At 55.4% G+C, this 13,171-nt stretch overlaps 1 protein-coding gene across 3 annotated transcripts in view; it reads left to right on the top strand.

The window, feature by feature from the left end:
• TTC7A (tetratricopeptide repeat domain 7A) overlaps positions 1-13,171 on the top strand; it is a 122,396-nt gene that overhangs the window by 56,574 nt on the left and 52,651 nt on the right. For all 3 annotated transcript variants that reach the window (NM_001205500.2, XM_024999189.2, XM_059891514.1), the window contains 3 exons: positions 2,720-2,857; positions 4,400-4,483; positions 8,659-8,763. In NM_001205500.2, coding sequence (NP_001192429.1) covers positions 2,720-2,857; positions 4,400-4,483; positions 8,659-8,763 — 327 coding nt within the window. The remainder of the gene's footprint in view (positions 1-2,719; positions 2,858-4,399; positions 4,484-8,658; positions 8,764-13,171) is intronic.

The raw sequence follows: 13,171 nt of genomic DNA on the forward strand, positions 1-13,171 counted from the left end.
AGCAAGATGCATTCCTGCCCTGAGAACTAATGAGCAAGGGGGGCATGTGGGGCCCGGGTGTGTGCCTAGGGTTGGGAGAGGATGTGAGGTGGGCAACCTCACCTGGCAAGACAAGTCAGGGAGAGCAGCAGAAGGAAGGGGTCCCCAAATTGAGAACACAGATGGGCCTTGGTGAGGGGAGGGAGCTGCAGGGAAGGACCTGGGAGCTAGTGGAGAGAAGCTGGCCAGTGGCATAGGGCTCCTTCGCAGCCACAGAAAGGAGTGGGGGTCTGGCAGGGTGCTCCTGGAGGACAGGCCAACCAAAGCTTACTGCTTACTGTCCTCTACAGTAGACTGGGTCCTCGATCCTGCAGGGTACTGCTGCTGTGTCCTTTTCCATAGCCCCTCCCTGAGAGCAGGGACTGTGTCTCCCCCGCTCTCAGCCCCAAACCTCCGGGCCCCATCCCACCATAGAGGCAGCCCCCACCCTGGGTGGCCGAGAGCTGGGGAGTTGCTGGAGGTGGAGGAGTGGGCAGGTCCATGGCTGGGCACAGAGTGGGTTTTGTGTTCCTTGGTGAAATAGCTGCTGCCAAGGCTGTCCTTAGAATCTCTTCTCTTCCTGTTAGTGTCTGTGTGGGTGGATTTCACTGGGAAGGAGGGGGATTTCTTTGGCACTTTCCCTCTCCACTTAACCCTTTGGCACCTGAGCGGCTCTTGTTTACCAGGCTGGTACTGGGACTCAACCTTTCTGGGGATCTTCTTCCATCCCCAGCACCCTCTCCTGGGGCAGTCTGTGCCCATCAGGGTAGTGGACAGCCCTGGCCTGTTGTGCCCAGAGGAGCAGCCCCATCAAGGCCATTGGGCTGCCTTACTGAAAAGCCCCCACGAGTGAGTCACGTCCTTGGGTCTTACAGGCATTTTGGCTTCTAGAAGCCTCTGGGAATGCACGTCAAGCCTGCACGGTGGGACATGTCCAGAACCTATAATCCAAATACCGTTGAGCTTTTGCCTCTGTAGCCATCACCCTTGGGAGCCCCAACCCCTGCCCTGGCGGAGGCAATAGTAGTCTTACATGGAAGGAAGTTGTGAGGACCACCTATGGACACATTGTTTGAACCTGACCAACAGGATCTGGGTTTTAAGGGTCAGGAGGAGGTCTTTTTAATCCTGTCAAAGAGGTCAAGTCCCTGGGTCTGAGGTCCTTTGTGGGGTAGTAGAGGAGAGTGAGTCTCGACTCATGAAAGGGGGTTCAGCCCTTTCTACAGAGGGAGGGGGTGCTGGGAAGGGACCCCTTTGGTGGAGAGGAGGCAAGAGGAGGGAGGACGCTGGGAGCGGCCAGTGGGAGCGTCTGCCCAGAACCCAGCTTTGCTTCTGCTCAGACACAGCCCTCAGAGAGAGAGAGAGAGAGAGAGAGAGAGAGAATGTGTGTGTGTGTGTGTGTGTGTGTGTGTGATTGGAGGAGACACAGGGGGACCAGAGCATTCCTAGCCTTCCCCCAACCCTGTCAGGATCCCCATGACCCCTGTTTAGCTTCTCCTGAGTGCTGTCCCCAGAATGTGAGTGTACAAGAATGGGTGGGACCACAGGCCACAGAACAAGTGGGTCGCCAGTTCCTGATGGGGGGATTTCTAGCTTGGGTTTACAGAGCTCCTCCTTTAAATTGTGCAGACTCGCCCACTCCTAAAGCACGTTTTCTCTTGCCCCTCCCCTCCCAGAGCAGTCCCTGGCAACTCTGAGCTACTGGACTCCTGGGTGCCAGATGCCAAGCACAGAGACCTTGGGTTGTGGGGAAGTTTCTGAGGACAGAGGAGAGTTCCATAGTGAGAAGTCAGGGACAGGGTCTGGGCCGGACATGGGGGTGATGGGAAGGAGGTATAGGGGTCCTTATCGGAGGAACTTGGGGGCACCTTCAGAGGAAAAGGGCGCGGAGCGGCCACCACCCAAACTCTAGTCCTGTGAGTCAAGCCGCAGAGCCGCCCCCAATCTTGTCAGTTCCCAGTGTTATCTGAGGGTTGTCCTGTGAGTGGATGATTACACACACAAGGACTGTCCCAGAGGACAGCTGGCCTGTCCTCTCAGCAATGCCAGTGTCCTGGAGACAGAGGAGGGCCACGGGACTCCTAACAGTGAAAGGAGGCACAAGAGACTTGGTGCCCACCTGCAGAGCATGATCCTGGGTTGGATCCTGGCATGACGGCTCTTCCATGAAGGCATCGGTGGGACGGGAGGCAAGATCTGAATATGAGCTGCTCGTAGAAGATAGAGGGGACAGTGTTCCATCTCCTGAATTTGGCATTTCTGTTGTGGTTATAGAAAGAGTGTCCTATTTAGGGATGAAAGTTCAAGTTGCTCTAACTGGCTACCATAACTACTGCTGCTGCTGCTACTACTGTTACTAGAGAGTCAAAGCCACTGTGATCCACATTACCAAGTTGGGTTTACTGCTCTTGTATTACTGTTCTTGCAACTTTTCTGTAGGTTGGACAGCTTGCAGAATAAAACACTGAATAAAATCAGGAGCAGGGACTCAGGACTGCTCCATCACCCCAGCCTGGGCTACAGGTGGAGGGTTTGCTTGCTGTCGTGGTGGTGGGGAAAGGCTCTGGCTGGCTCTAGGAGTGTGGCCTGGGTCAGCAGCGAAAGGGTGAAGGTCACTGGGCCTCAGAGGCAGGGGCCCTGTGAAGACAGGCACCTGTTTATTCTCTGTCCTCACTCTTTTCTAAACCGTGTCTCCCCACAGGCCACTCGGGATGTGGTGCTGAGCCGGACACCGGAGCAGGAGGAGGACCGGGCCGTGAGCCTGCAGAATGCGGCGGCCATCTATGACCTGCTGAGCATCACGCTGGGCAGGCGGGGCCAGTATGTCATGCTCTCCGAGGTACAACCCCCTCCTCATCCCTCCCCTGCCGCCACCAAGAGGTCCGGCTCTGTTCTTAGGAGACCCAGCGCAGAGAGGAGCTGCCCTTCACTGGCAGAGTGTATCTGTTTTTTCAAATGTTGTCATGTGTTTTTTCCTTTGAAAGAGCACGTGGTGTTATATAGCGAAGCCCAAGAGGATAATTATCCACCCCTCCGTTTCCCCTGGAGGTGATGCTGGTTTTCTGTGACTGCCTCTCCTGGAGGGGTTCTGAGCTGAGAGTGGTTGGGAGCCTGGATCCCCCTCCCACCCCCTCTAGAATGGGCACCCCCATTGTATTGGGCAGACCCTACTGGGGCAGCACTCCATGGGCTGGACCCAGGGGATGGTCCCGCTCCAGGATGTGAGGACCAGGGGCACAGAGCTGCCCGTCCCTTCTGCCCTCCCCCGGCACCCAGGGCGAATGGCATGTGCACATATTTGAGCTTTCAGATCCAAGCTGAGATCAAGGGTGGCTCTAGGGCCCTGGGCTTAGGTGGCCCTCTCAGCAGCAGATTCTCTGTCCACATGTTTGGGAGAGCTCCCGAGAGGAGGGGCAGTGACACCTGCCGAGCCCTTGCTTACACCAAGGCACCACGGGAGGCGCTTCCAGAAGATACCATCTTTAGTATCAGGAGATAAGTGGTCTCTTAAGTTCGCCAGTGAGGAGGGCGAGGCCTGGTCAGGTGGTTCTGCCCGGGTGCAAGGGAGTGTGTTGAGTCAGCACGGGAGACCCAGGCCACTGAGCTCTGCAGGTGCCTGTGTGTGGCCCTGTGCCCCTCACCTCTGTCCCCGGCCCGCCTGACTGGGACCATACGGTGCATCCTGGCCTCATGTGCTGGCTCTGCCTCTGTCGCCGGGAACCACTCCTGTTGGTTACTGTCAGGTCTCACGGTCAGCCCCTGACTTGGGGTGGCCCCGATAAGAGGGCCAGGGAGCAGATGGTTTTTCTTGATGGTTGTCGCGAAGAGCAGAAGGAAGCCTGTGCATTCGGGCATCATTCTGTACACGGGCTTCAGAGTCAGTAAGTTTGTTGCTTACTGGCCCTGCAACTCTGGCAAATCAATCAAGTCTCAGCTTCTTCATCTGTGCAATGGGGGTAATTAGAGAAGCTGCCTCAGTGAATTGTTGGGAAGAGTAAATGTGTTTGTCCATGTAGAAAGCTGAGGATGGTGCCAGGCATAATAGTGAGAATTGTCAACTATTATTTTTATTGGTTGTTCACATTTTGAAAGCGCTGTCACAAATCTCATTTCATGCGCTTTTCACTGTCGCCCTGATGTGGTGTTCACATGATACGGTGGAGGGAACCCAGGGCCAGAGAGGGTGAGAAGCTTGTGCAAGGACACGCAGCATGCGATGGTAGAGACAGGCTGCCCCTGGAGTCCTCTGCAGGAACCAGGTGTGAGCTCTGGCTGCCTCCAGCGCAAGTGGCTGGAGCAGTGATTCCCCTGGAACGGTGTGGGTGGGCCAGGGCAGGGAGGACCCCTGAAGGGAAAGTGTTGACCGACTCCCTCTTCGCAGTGCCTGGAGCGAGCCATGAAGTTTGCATTTGGAGAATTTCACCTCTGGTACCAGGTGGCCCTGTCCATGGTGGCCTGCGGGAAGGTAAGGCCCAGGGCAGGCTGGGGGCTGCACACTCCCCCTCAGAGGGGGCTGGGGGCTCCACTCTCCACTAGTCCCTCGCAGAGGCTGGCAAAGGGTGGGGCAATGATTCAGAAATATTGTCCCGCAGCGGATGTTAATCTCCAGGGAATGAGGGGCACGAAGGGTGGCCCACAGACCCCAGGGTGAACCTGATGTCTTATCTGGGAGTTACGACGGGGCCAGGTGTATAGGTGTGAATCTGTGGATGGTTTTCTCTGAGTATGTGTGCACACGCGGGGCGTTGCAGCATTTCTGCCTGCGAGCTGGTTGGTGTGATTGCCTGAGACAGGCATGGACGTGGGTTCCCAGCGAGGGGAACGGTGTTCTGTTGGGGGCTGCATCTCTTCTCGTCTGGGAGTGTGGCAGCAGGAAGGACCTTCTTGCAAGTCCAGAACTTCCCTAGGAGGGAGGGGTTGAAGGGTAGAGCAGAGCACCCCCCTTCTCCCAAGGAAGTGTTTTGGGTGCTCTGCGAGGTGGATGTGCTGGGGTGGTCAGGAGGAGTCCTGCCCGGAGCAGGGCTGACCTTATCCAGGTCTCCAGAACTGTGTTTGCCCTCCACCACCCTCTCCCCAAGCCCTGTCCCTGCACCCACTGGTTTTCCCTCCCATGAGAATCACACTTACATAAGCCTCTATTCTCAGCAGTGACATGAAAGGAAAACCTTTCCGGAGCTGGGTGCTGAGGGTGTTGGGGCTGAGGATGCTACGAATGCAGGAAGTAAGGAGGCTTGAGCTCACAGATCGTTCCAAGAGCTATAAACACCCAGAGCCCAGTTGTGGGGCTGAGGGAATTCCTCCCCTGCCACCCCCAAGCCATTTGTGCCACCTGCTCTTCTAGCCCTGCAGTCGTCTCCAAGGAGGGTCCTCCTGGGCTTGCCAGCACCCTCCCCGCCACCCCACCCCACCCCACCCCCCGAAAGGAGGCTATGCTCACCAGGTTCTGGTGGGGATGGGGGAAGAGCAAGTGCCTCTTCTGACAGGTGGGAAGGGGTTGGAGAAGTACAGCCAAGAATCAAGCAGGAGCCTTCTCTGCACCCTTGTTACCTTGCCAAGCGTTTTTCTTCCCAGCCTCTTCCCCTTCCCTCATCATCTTGGCCACCTCACAGGGCATCCTGTAAGTCATGACATGATGTACCCTGGCTGTGTGCTCAGCAGGGTCTTGTTGAGGGTCAGAGGGAGCTCAGAACACAGATGGGTTGAGGCCAAGGGGAGGAAGAAGGGGGCTGGGGCTTATATGGAGCCTGGGTAGGTAGCTGATGATGACATTTGACAGCTTCTTTCTGCCTCGAGGAAACAGAGAAAGAGCCTCTAGTCTGAGTATGGTCTGGGAGGAGAGGCCCAGGGCTAGGTCTCCACCCTTCTGTAGGTCGTGGACCACTTTGAGATGCTGAGGAAAGCTGGGGACCCCTCCTCAGAAGAATGCACTGCTCTCAGATGTTAGCTTTAATTTCTGGGGGTGCTCCTGGAAGGCCCCCGTTTCAGGAGAAAGTGTCACACCAACCTGGGAATTACGAGGTCTTCAACCCCCTTACTGAAAAGAGCCAGGCTCAGAGAGGTTCAGACGCAGCCTGGCACACCCCAGAATCTGGGGAGCTGGTGTCATGGCCTGGCTCCTTCCCAGAACAGGAAGGTAGACACAAGAATGGGCTTACAGGCAGGAGGTTGGAGTGATCAGTGAGTGCCTCGTGCGTGAGGCCCCACAGGCTGTGTCACACCTACACCTGGGTTAGTGCAGCAGGAGATTGCTCTGGATGCAGGCTCTCCATCCCCACCCCTCAGGAACCCTGCACACCAGCTCAGCCTGCCTGGTTGGCCCATGCAGCCCTGGGAAGAATAGCCAGACCTTGTCCTTTGCCAGGAGCCTAAGGTGGGAATCCAGGTTCTGTCCCTGCAGTTGTGTGCAGAAGGTGAGGCCAAGCGGATATGAGTATATCCGGCACCTCCACCTGCAGGAAGAGAGGACAAGTTTCCTGGCATGATTTAGGTCGCTTCTTCTCTTGGTCTCCTCAGTGGCTGCGTTGCTAGGTAACCAGCATGACAAAAAAAGAAAAAAAAAAAAGAGCCAGCAGCTCTGACTGAGGAGTCCTCAGATGGCTCCTTAAATAGCAGTGTTTCCTGGTCCAGGTCGGGGTGGGACATGGAGGGTCAGGGTTAGAGAAGTCTGGGTTTCAGGGATGCTGAGGTCAGCAGCCAGGGAAAGGGAAAGGGCTTGCTTCGGGGTGGGGCAGAGGGGGCCACAGCGAGGGGCTGGGAGCAGCCTCCAGAGAGAGGGTTTTGGGAGAGGGGGGTGGCCTGGCACCTCCTGCCAGCCCTTCGCTGGCCTCTCTCGCCACAGCCCACACCGAGAATCCCCCTGCCCCACAGGCCCCCAGCCTCCCAGCTGGTCGTATGCTAACACTCTCTTGGTCTCTTACCCTCTTCTTTCCTGAGAGAGCAGTGGTGCGGGGCTTTGTCCTCTCCACCCAGCCTTTCTGTGGGTCTCTTGCCCCTCCCAGCAGGGACCCCATAACTCCCAGTGCCACGCTTGACACGGAGCAGGCCCGAGGCTGAGACACCTGAAATCAGCCTAATAAGCCTGAGCCCAGAGCCCAGGGAAGTCTGTCACATCTGGGCTGAGAAAAGCTCTCCTTTCTCTGCGGGGAAAGGAAAGGCAGGTAGAGAAAGGCAGGGTCCCAGGCTGGACACAGACCAGTGGGGCCCCAGGTCTGTGTCCACTAGTCTCCGTACTGTGCTGTGAACAGGGAGCCTTCACAGAGTCCCCATGTCCTCACGGGGCCTCTGGAGTAGCCAGGGAGGATGAAGCTAACTAATGGTGGCGAGCTGGGCCAACAGTAGGGCCCAGCTTGTGGGAATTGTAGTTACACACATGTGCACACGTGCGTGCACATGCGTGTGTAGGAGGGAGACGGAAGCCTCCTCGCTGGCCAAGGTAGGCAGGATAGGACAGTGGTTAAAGTCAAACTCTTCAAACCCCAGCTCAGCCATTTATAGTCAGTGTGGCTTCAAACACACCACTTCTCTGCATTTCAGTTTCCTCATCTGTAAATAGGGACAGTGAAACAGGAGGGAAGGGGGCAGGGACAGCCTTTAGGATGTGATGAAATAGTTGGAATAATCCTCCCACTCATTAGCCTATAGAGTTACCCAGCCCGTAAAAACTGACTGTGCCATATTTCAAGGGTGCTCTCTCTTCTGGCCCACACTCTGTGGAGTGTGTTTCTCCCTAAATAAATCCACTTCTTACCTATCACTTTGTTTCTGTCACTGAATTCTTTCTGTGATGAGACATCAAGAACCTGAGCTGCATTAGGTCCTGAGAACCAGGTGTGTGATCTCAGTTAAAAGACCATAGGTTCAAGCCCCAATCTGAGTTATATGGTTTCAGTAGCAACCTACCTCATAGGAGAGTTGTCAAAAATAAATGACTTCATATTTATAAAGCACTTAAAACAGAGGTCAGCAGACTTTCTGTAAAGGGTCAGAGAGTAAACATTTTTTACTTTGTAGATCAAACAATCTTTGTGGGAACTATTCCACTCTGCCTTTGCATCGTGAGAGCATTTGTAGGCAATACTCGTCTGAATGCGTGTGGCCAAGTTCTAATAAAACTTTATTTACAGAAGCAGGCAGAGGGCCACATTTGGCCTGTGGGCTGGGCTTTACTGACCCTCCACACTTGGCCATCCTCAGCATGTCTGTGGCCCCATCTCCATGGCTTCTTTCCTGACAGCCTTTTTGCTCCTGCCAGTCTCCATGTGGGTGTGTCCTCTTCTTATCACCTGTAGAACCTTATCACCTCTCAGAGATTTGAGAGAGTTTCCTTCTACCTCTAAAATTCCTGTGGTTCACATGTGAATTCCTTTTGAAGAGTTTCCCTATTTTTTCTCCTTAGCTCTTGTTACATCACCTCTGGCAAGGGTCACAGCCTCCATTTTCCAGATGAGGAAACAGCCCCGGGGGGACTTGCCTGCCACCACCGCCTGGGGTCCTTCCAGTGGGCCTCTTCCTGGCTTGGGAGGAAAGGGGTGCAGGGCAGGGGCTGGCCGTTTGGGAGATGCCCCCACTGAAGGCATGAAACACCCAGTCTGCTGCAACCCAGGGCTATGAGTGACCATGTTGCCGCCCTTTCTCCTGCAGTCATCCTATGCCGTGTCTCTGCTGCGGGAGTGCGTGAAGCTTCGGCCCTCGGACCCCACCGTGCCCCTGATGGCCGCCAAGGTCTGCATCGGGTCCCTGCATTGGGTGAGTGATTCCGGTCGCAGGGCCCAGGTCCTGGCAGCTTCCTGCAGGAGGGTGGCAGCAGGTGGGTGCATCTTGCTGTGTGTGGAAGGGGTGGGGGAGTGGAGAATGGCTTCTGAAAACTCCAGCCTTCATCCCCCAACTCAGGATGGTGTCAGGTTTGTGCTTTAGCCTTGACTTTCTCCAGGGAGCCAAATGTGGAGTCAGAAGACAGGGTGCCCCCACCTGCCCAGCACAGGGGAAATGAGCAGGACCTTGGAGTTAACCTGGGCTAGCCCACCGTTCAGAGTCGGAACCAGCTCTGTGCTGGATGGGAGGGTGGTCTCTCTGTCAGCCACCTCCTTCCCTCTGGACTCCAGCACCCAGTCCCTGCCTTGTGCTCAGCTGCCTGCTTACCACTCTCTGCTGAGGCGGCTGAACTACAGACGAGCTCAGCGTTCGCCCTCTCCCCACAGCAACTTTCCCTCTAGGAGGTCAGCAGGGGGAGTGGGGAAGGAGCCCTGGCCCAGGAACCCAGAGCGCCAGGCCTCGCCTGCTGCTCCCCTCATCCTGGCTCCCTGGCTGCTGCTCTCGGCCTGGGGGATCTTGCAGCGGTGCCTCTGCCCGGCTGTCTGCTCTCGCTGGAAGCTCCTTTGCCCACGTTCCTGGCTTCCCACATCAGCCTCCTACGTCCAGGCCGTCCTGTTTCTACCCTCTTCAACTAGAACAGTGCAGCGTCTCTCCCACGTGTTGGCTTTCAGCCCCACCTACATCTCTCTTCAAGCTCAATAAGCCTAGTTCCTTCATTGACCCAGTGTCTCCCAAAGAGGGAGCTTCTTCCATACATGTCCCTCCCATTCCTGATGTCCTGACACCCCTGCCTGCCCTTGTTGTCGGGTGCCCAGCTTGTTCCAGAGCAACAGGGGCTAGGTTCCAGGTGCCTCTGGTAGGTGCTTCAGAATTAGCAGCCTCTCCAACCCCTCCATCTCTGGGGAGGGAGATTTTGCGTTCTAACCCTTCCCACTAAGTATGCTGAGGACCCTCTCAGAGGGCCTCCGCCTCGCCACCCAGTGGGCCTGATCCTGGCTCTGCTGCAGGGACTGGCTCCCTTGGATTGGGGGTGGGGGCGGGAGCAGCACCTTTCCCTCTGTTCCCTGGTCCTCGGGTCCCCGTGTATGACGTGCGAGTATGGCCCTGCCTTGGCCCCACCCGACTGTGGGAGATGGGGGAGGAGAAAGCATGGCTTTTGGCCCCAGGCTTTATGACGTCCTGTAAGACTGATCTGTAATAGGCTCTCAGCATTTGGAGGAGGCAGCGTGATGAGGGGGGTAAGAGTTTCACCGTCGTGTGGTATAAATGACGAAAGTCAGGAGAGGGCTGGACAGGTCAAGGAGGCCTCCAGGAGGAGAGGGCCTTGGATGGGGCTCAGAGGTGGTCCCTTCCATCCCAGCTTGCTTTCCTCAGCTTCATGGTTACTGGGGAAGTTGCCTGTCCCCCCAGTGTTTTTCGGGAGACTGTTGGCATCGTCCACCCTAGAGAACAGGGTCCCCTCTGGGTGGCATGTGGGTACCAGCAGAGTGAGGACCCAGGCTGAGCACAGCAGTGGCGGGTGGTCATGTGAGCCAGAGGATGCAGAGCGTGGGCTCGCTGACCCCTAGCTCACAGCCCTGTGTGTTCCCAAGGCTCCAGAGAGGGGCCTCAAGTGCATCCCTGGGATGAAGCCCAAATACCCACCTCGCCAAGGGTGGGTGGGGAGGGCATCTGTGCTCCCAGGGGCTGCCGGCTCTGAGACGGCTGTGGGTCCACCCAGGCAGTGCCGCCCTTGCCAGGAAGCCCTAAATTTAGGTCTTCCCACCGCGGAGGAGCTGTTTCCCTTAGCAGTATAATGACAGTAATTATGTGCATTCAGATTACATGGTAATAAAATTAGGATCCAATCAGTCCAAATTGAAATCAGATGAGTTGGGAGCAAAGTAATCAATGACAACATAAATAGAAAAGCCCAAAAGGAAACCTCAGCATGCAGACTTGACATCCGAAATAGGGAGGAGAGTGAGTGAGCCATTTAACCTTGGCTGAGAAACATATTTGGGTTTGGGGGCCGGTTTGAACTAGAGTTTAAATCAGGTCCAGGCTAGAGCGTGGTCCTGCTGTAGGGCTGGGGTGGGCTCCTGGCAGCCTTCCTTGCTCTGGAACCTCATTTCTCGTACCTTCCCTAAAGCCCCATTTATACCTGCCTTGGACACTTAGCATGATGCATTGCGTTTCCTGTTGCATATGTTTCTTGAAGGCAGGAACTCTCTCTCCTCTTTCTTGAAACTGCAGCCCAGAGTTCATGCCGGGTGCTGATTGGATGGATCCTACTTGGCAAGGAGTTCTGCCTTGTATGGTACTTGCCTTTCCATCTAAACAGGAAGCTTCTTCACATATTGTGTCTCATATCCTCAGCCCTTTGCTCCCACAAAGAACCCTGCACATAGTAGGTTTTCAGAAATATAGATTGACTTTGGCTCCAGCCGGCCGGGAGGGACAGGTGTGGGAAATCTACATTTGGTTCACGGGTCTCCCTGCTTGCTCCCTGGGTTGGTGCTGGGCCGAGAGCAGGCTGTGGGTGGCCAGGGGCAGCCTGTTCTCCTAGGAGACCACGGGAAGGGTGGCCCACGCTCTCTGTCCTCAAGGCTATGAGCAGGAAGAAAGGGTCTGACAGGCAGGCAGAGGGGCGCTGGTGCGGGTGGCAAGCACAGATCCTGAAAGGCGTCTGACGCCACCTCCGTCTCCTTCCTTCATGTCTCTTCTGACTCACGTCAGCCCCCAGCAGGCCCAGCCAAGCCCCATGAGCAGGGGATGGAGATCTGGGGGTGGACAGTTTGGCCCAGGTTGCAGGAAGGGAGGCTGAAACTGGGACTTGGAAAAATGAGTTGTGCTGGGTGAAAGCAGACTAGGTGGCCATGTGCCCAGAGGTGGGGCACCTGTTACCTTCATGTCCTGTCCTTATGCCTAGGGCTAATGTCCCTATGCCCAGAGCCAGTGTGGGATGCTCCGGGCTGGGTCTGAGAGCAAGATTGCCCAAGTGAGAGTGGGTGAGGAGGGGCCTGGGCAGAGGGACCTGTGATATCCCAGGGTTGAGAGCACTGGTCCCGCCGTTTATTCTGAGTGGAGGAGGGTGTCGTGTCCAGGCTCTGACCTGGTGACAGCGGTGGGGCAGCCTCCTGCCTCAAAATGGCAGTGTCTTGCCAGGGTCCCAGCCAGTTATTCGAGGCATGAGAAAGAGGAGCTGTAAATATTTTTTCATATCCCTGCAAACAAAATTAGTTCAAATTCATTTAATTAAAAAGATTAAAACCTTTCTAGGCGGCTAGGGGGTGTGTGTGTGTGTGTCACATGTGGAAGGAGAGGAGGTTGTGGAACTGAAAAGCAAGCCATGCTTGTTTTTTAAAAAGTCTGTGGTGCTGTCCTTCAGCCTCTTCCCCTAAGGGGGTGGATGGGGTAGTGGAAAGAGTGTAGGCTTTGGAGGCTGAGAGGATAGGGTTCAAATTCCTGGCCTCCCACTTAGTAGCTGTGTGACTCTGGGTAAGTAATTTGCCCTCTCTGTGCCTTATCAGTAACCTGGAGATAGTTGCATCCACCATTACAGGATGGCTGTGACCCCCAGGGCTGAGCAGTGTCCCTGCTTAGCACGTGGGAGGTGCCTGGTCAATGGTAACCATCCCTGTGATGGCCCCTTTGAAATAGAAGCCTCTCAGAAAGGATGCGCCTTTGTGGTGTTGCCTTTGTTTTTTGAGATTCAGAAAGATGGATTAAGTGTTTTGGAGTCCAGAAAGAATGCCAGCTGTCCTGCCTTGAGCTTGTGGAGATACGAAGAGTACCTTTTACTTCCAGGAAGAAAAAATGTGTTTGGGGGAGAGCAAATAACAATAGGTCCTGGACCCTGTGGGAAGCAACTTAGGACAAACGGGAGGTGCTGTTTAAACAGAGCTTTGCAGGCTCAGAAGTGACCTTTCTCTGGCTCCCTGGGCAGGAGGAAGGGGTACAACCAGCCTGGTGCCTGCGAGATGAACCAGGCAGCCCGAGCAGGAGCAGAGTGTACAAGCCAGGAGCCTGGCTGTGCGGGGACCAAATTAGGAGAATTGGAGATAGGCAGGAACTTGGAAAAGCACGGGAACACTTCCTTACTTACAGAAAGCAAAAGCAAAGGATCAAAATGCTGCATCCTTTCTTACATCCTTTTCCTCAAAGGGTCACAGAGGAGAAAAATGAAGACCCACAGAGGGCAGCCATGAATTGAGCAGCTCTCAAAGACCTAGATATAGACTCAGAAGACCTGGGTTGAAAACTTAGAAAATGTTCTCCCATTTACTAGCGGGGTGACCTCAGATGGGTCCCCTAAGTGCCCTGTACCTCTCAACCTCAGCTGTGAAAAACCCTTCTGTCA

Source organism: Bos taurus, chromosome 11 (genome assembly GCF_002263795.3).
Source record: "Bos taurus isolate L1 Dominette 01449 registration number 42190680 breed Hereford chromosome 11, ARS-UCD2.0, whole genome shotgun sequence".
NCBI classification, from domain to species: Eukaryota; Metazoa; Chordata; class Mammalia; order Artiodactyla; family Bovidae; genus Bos; species Bos taurus.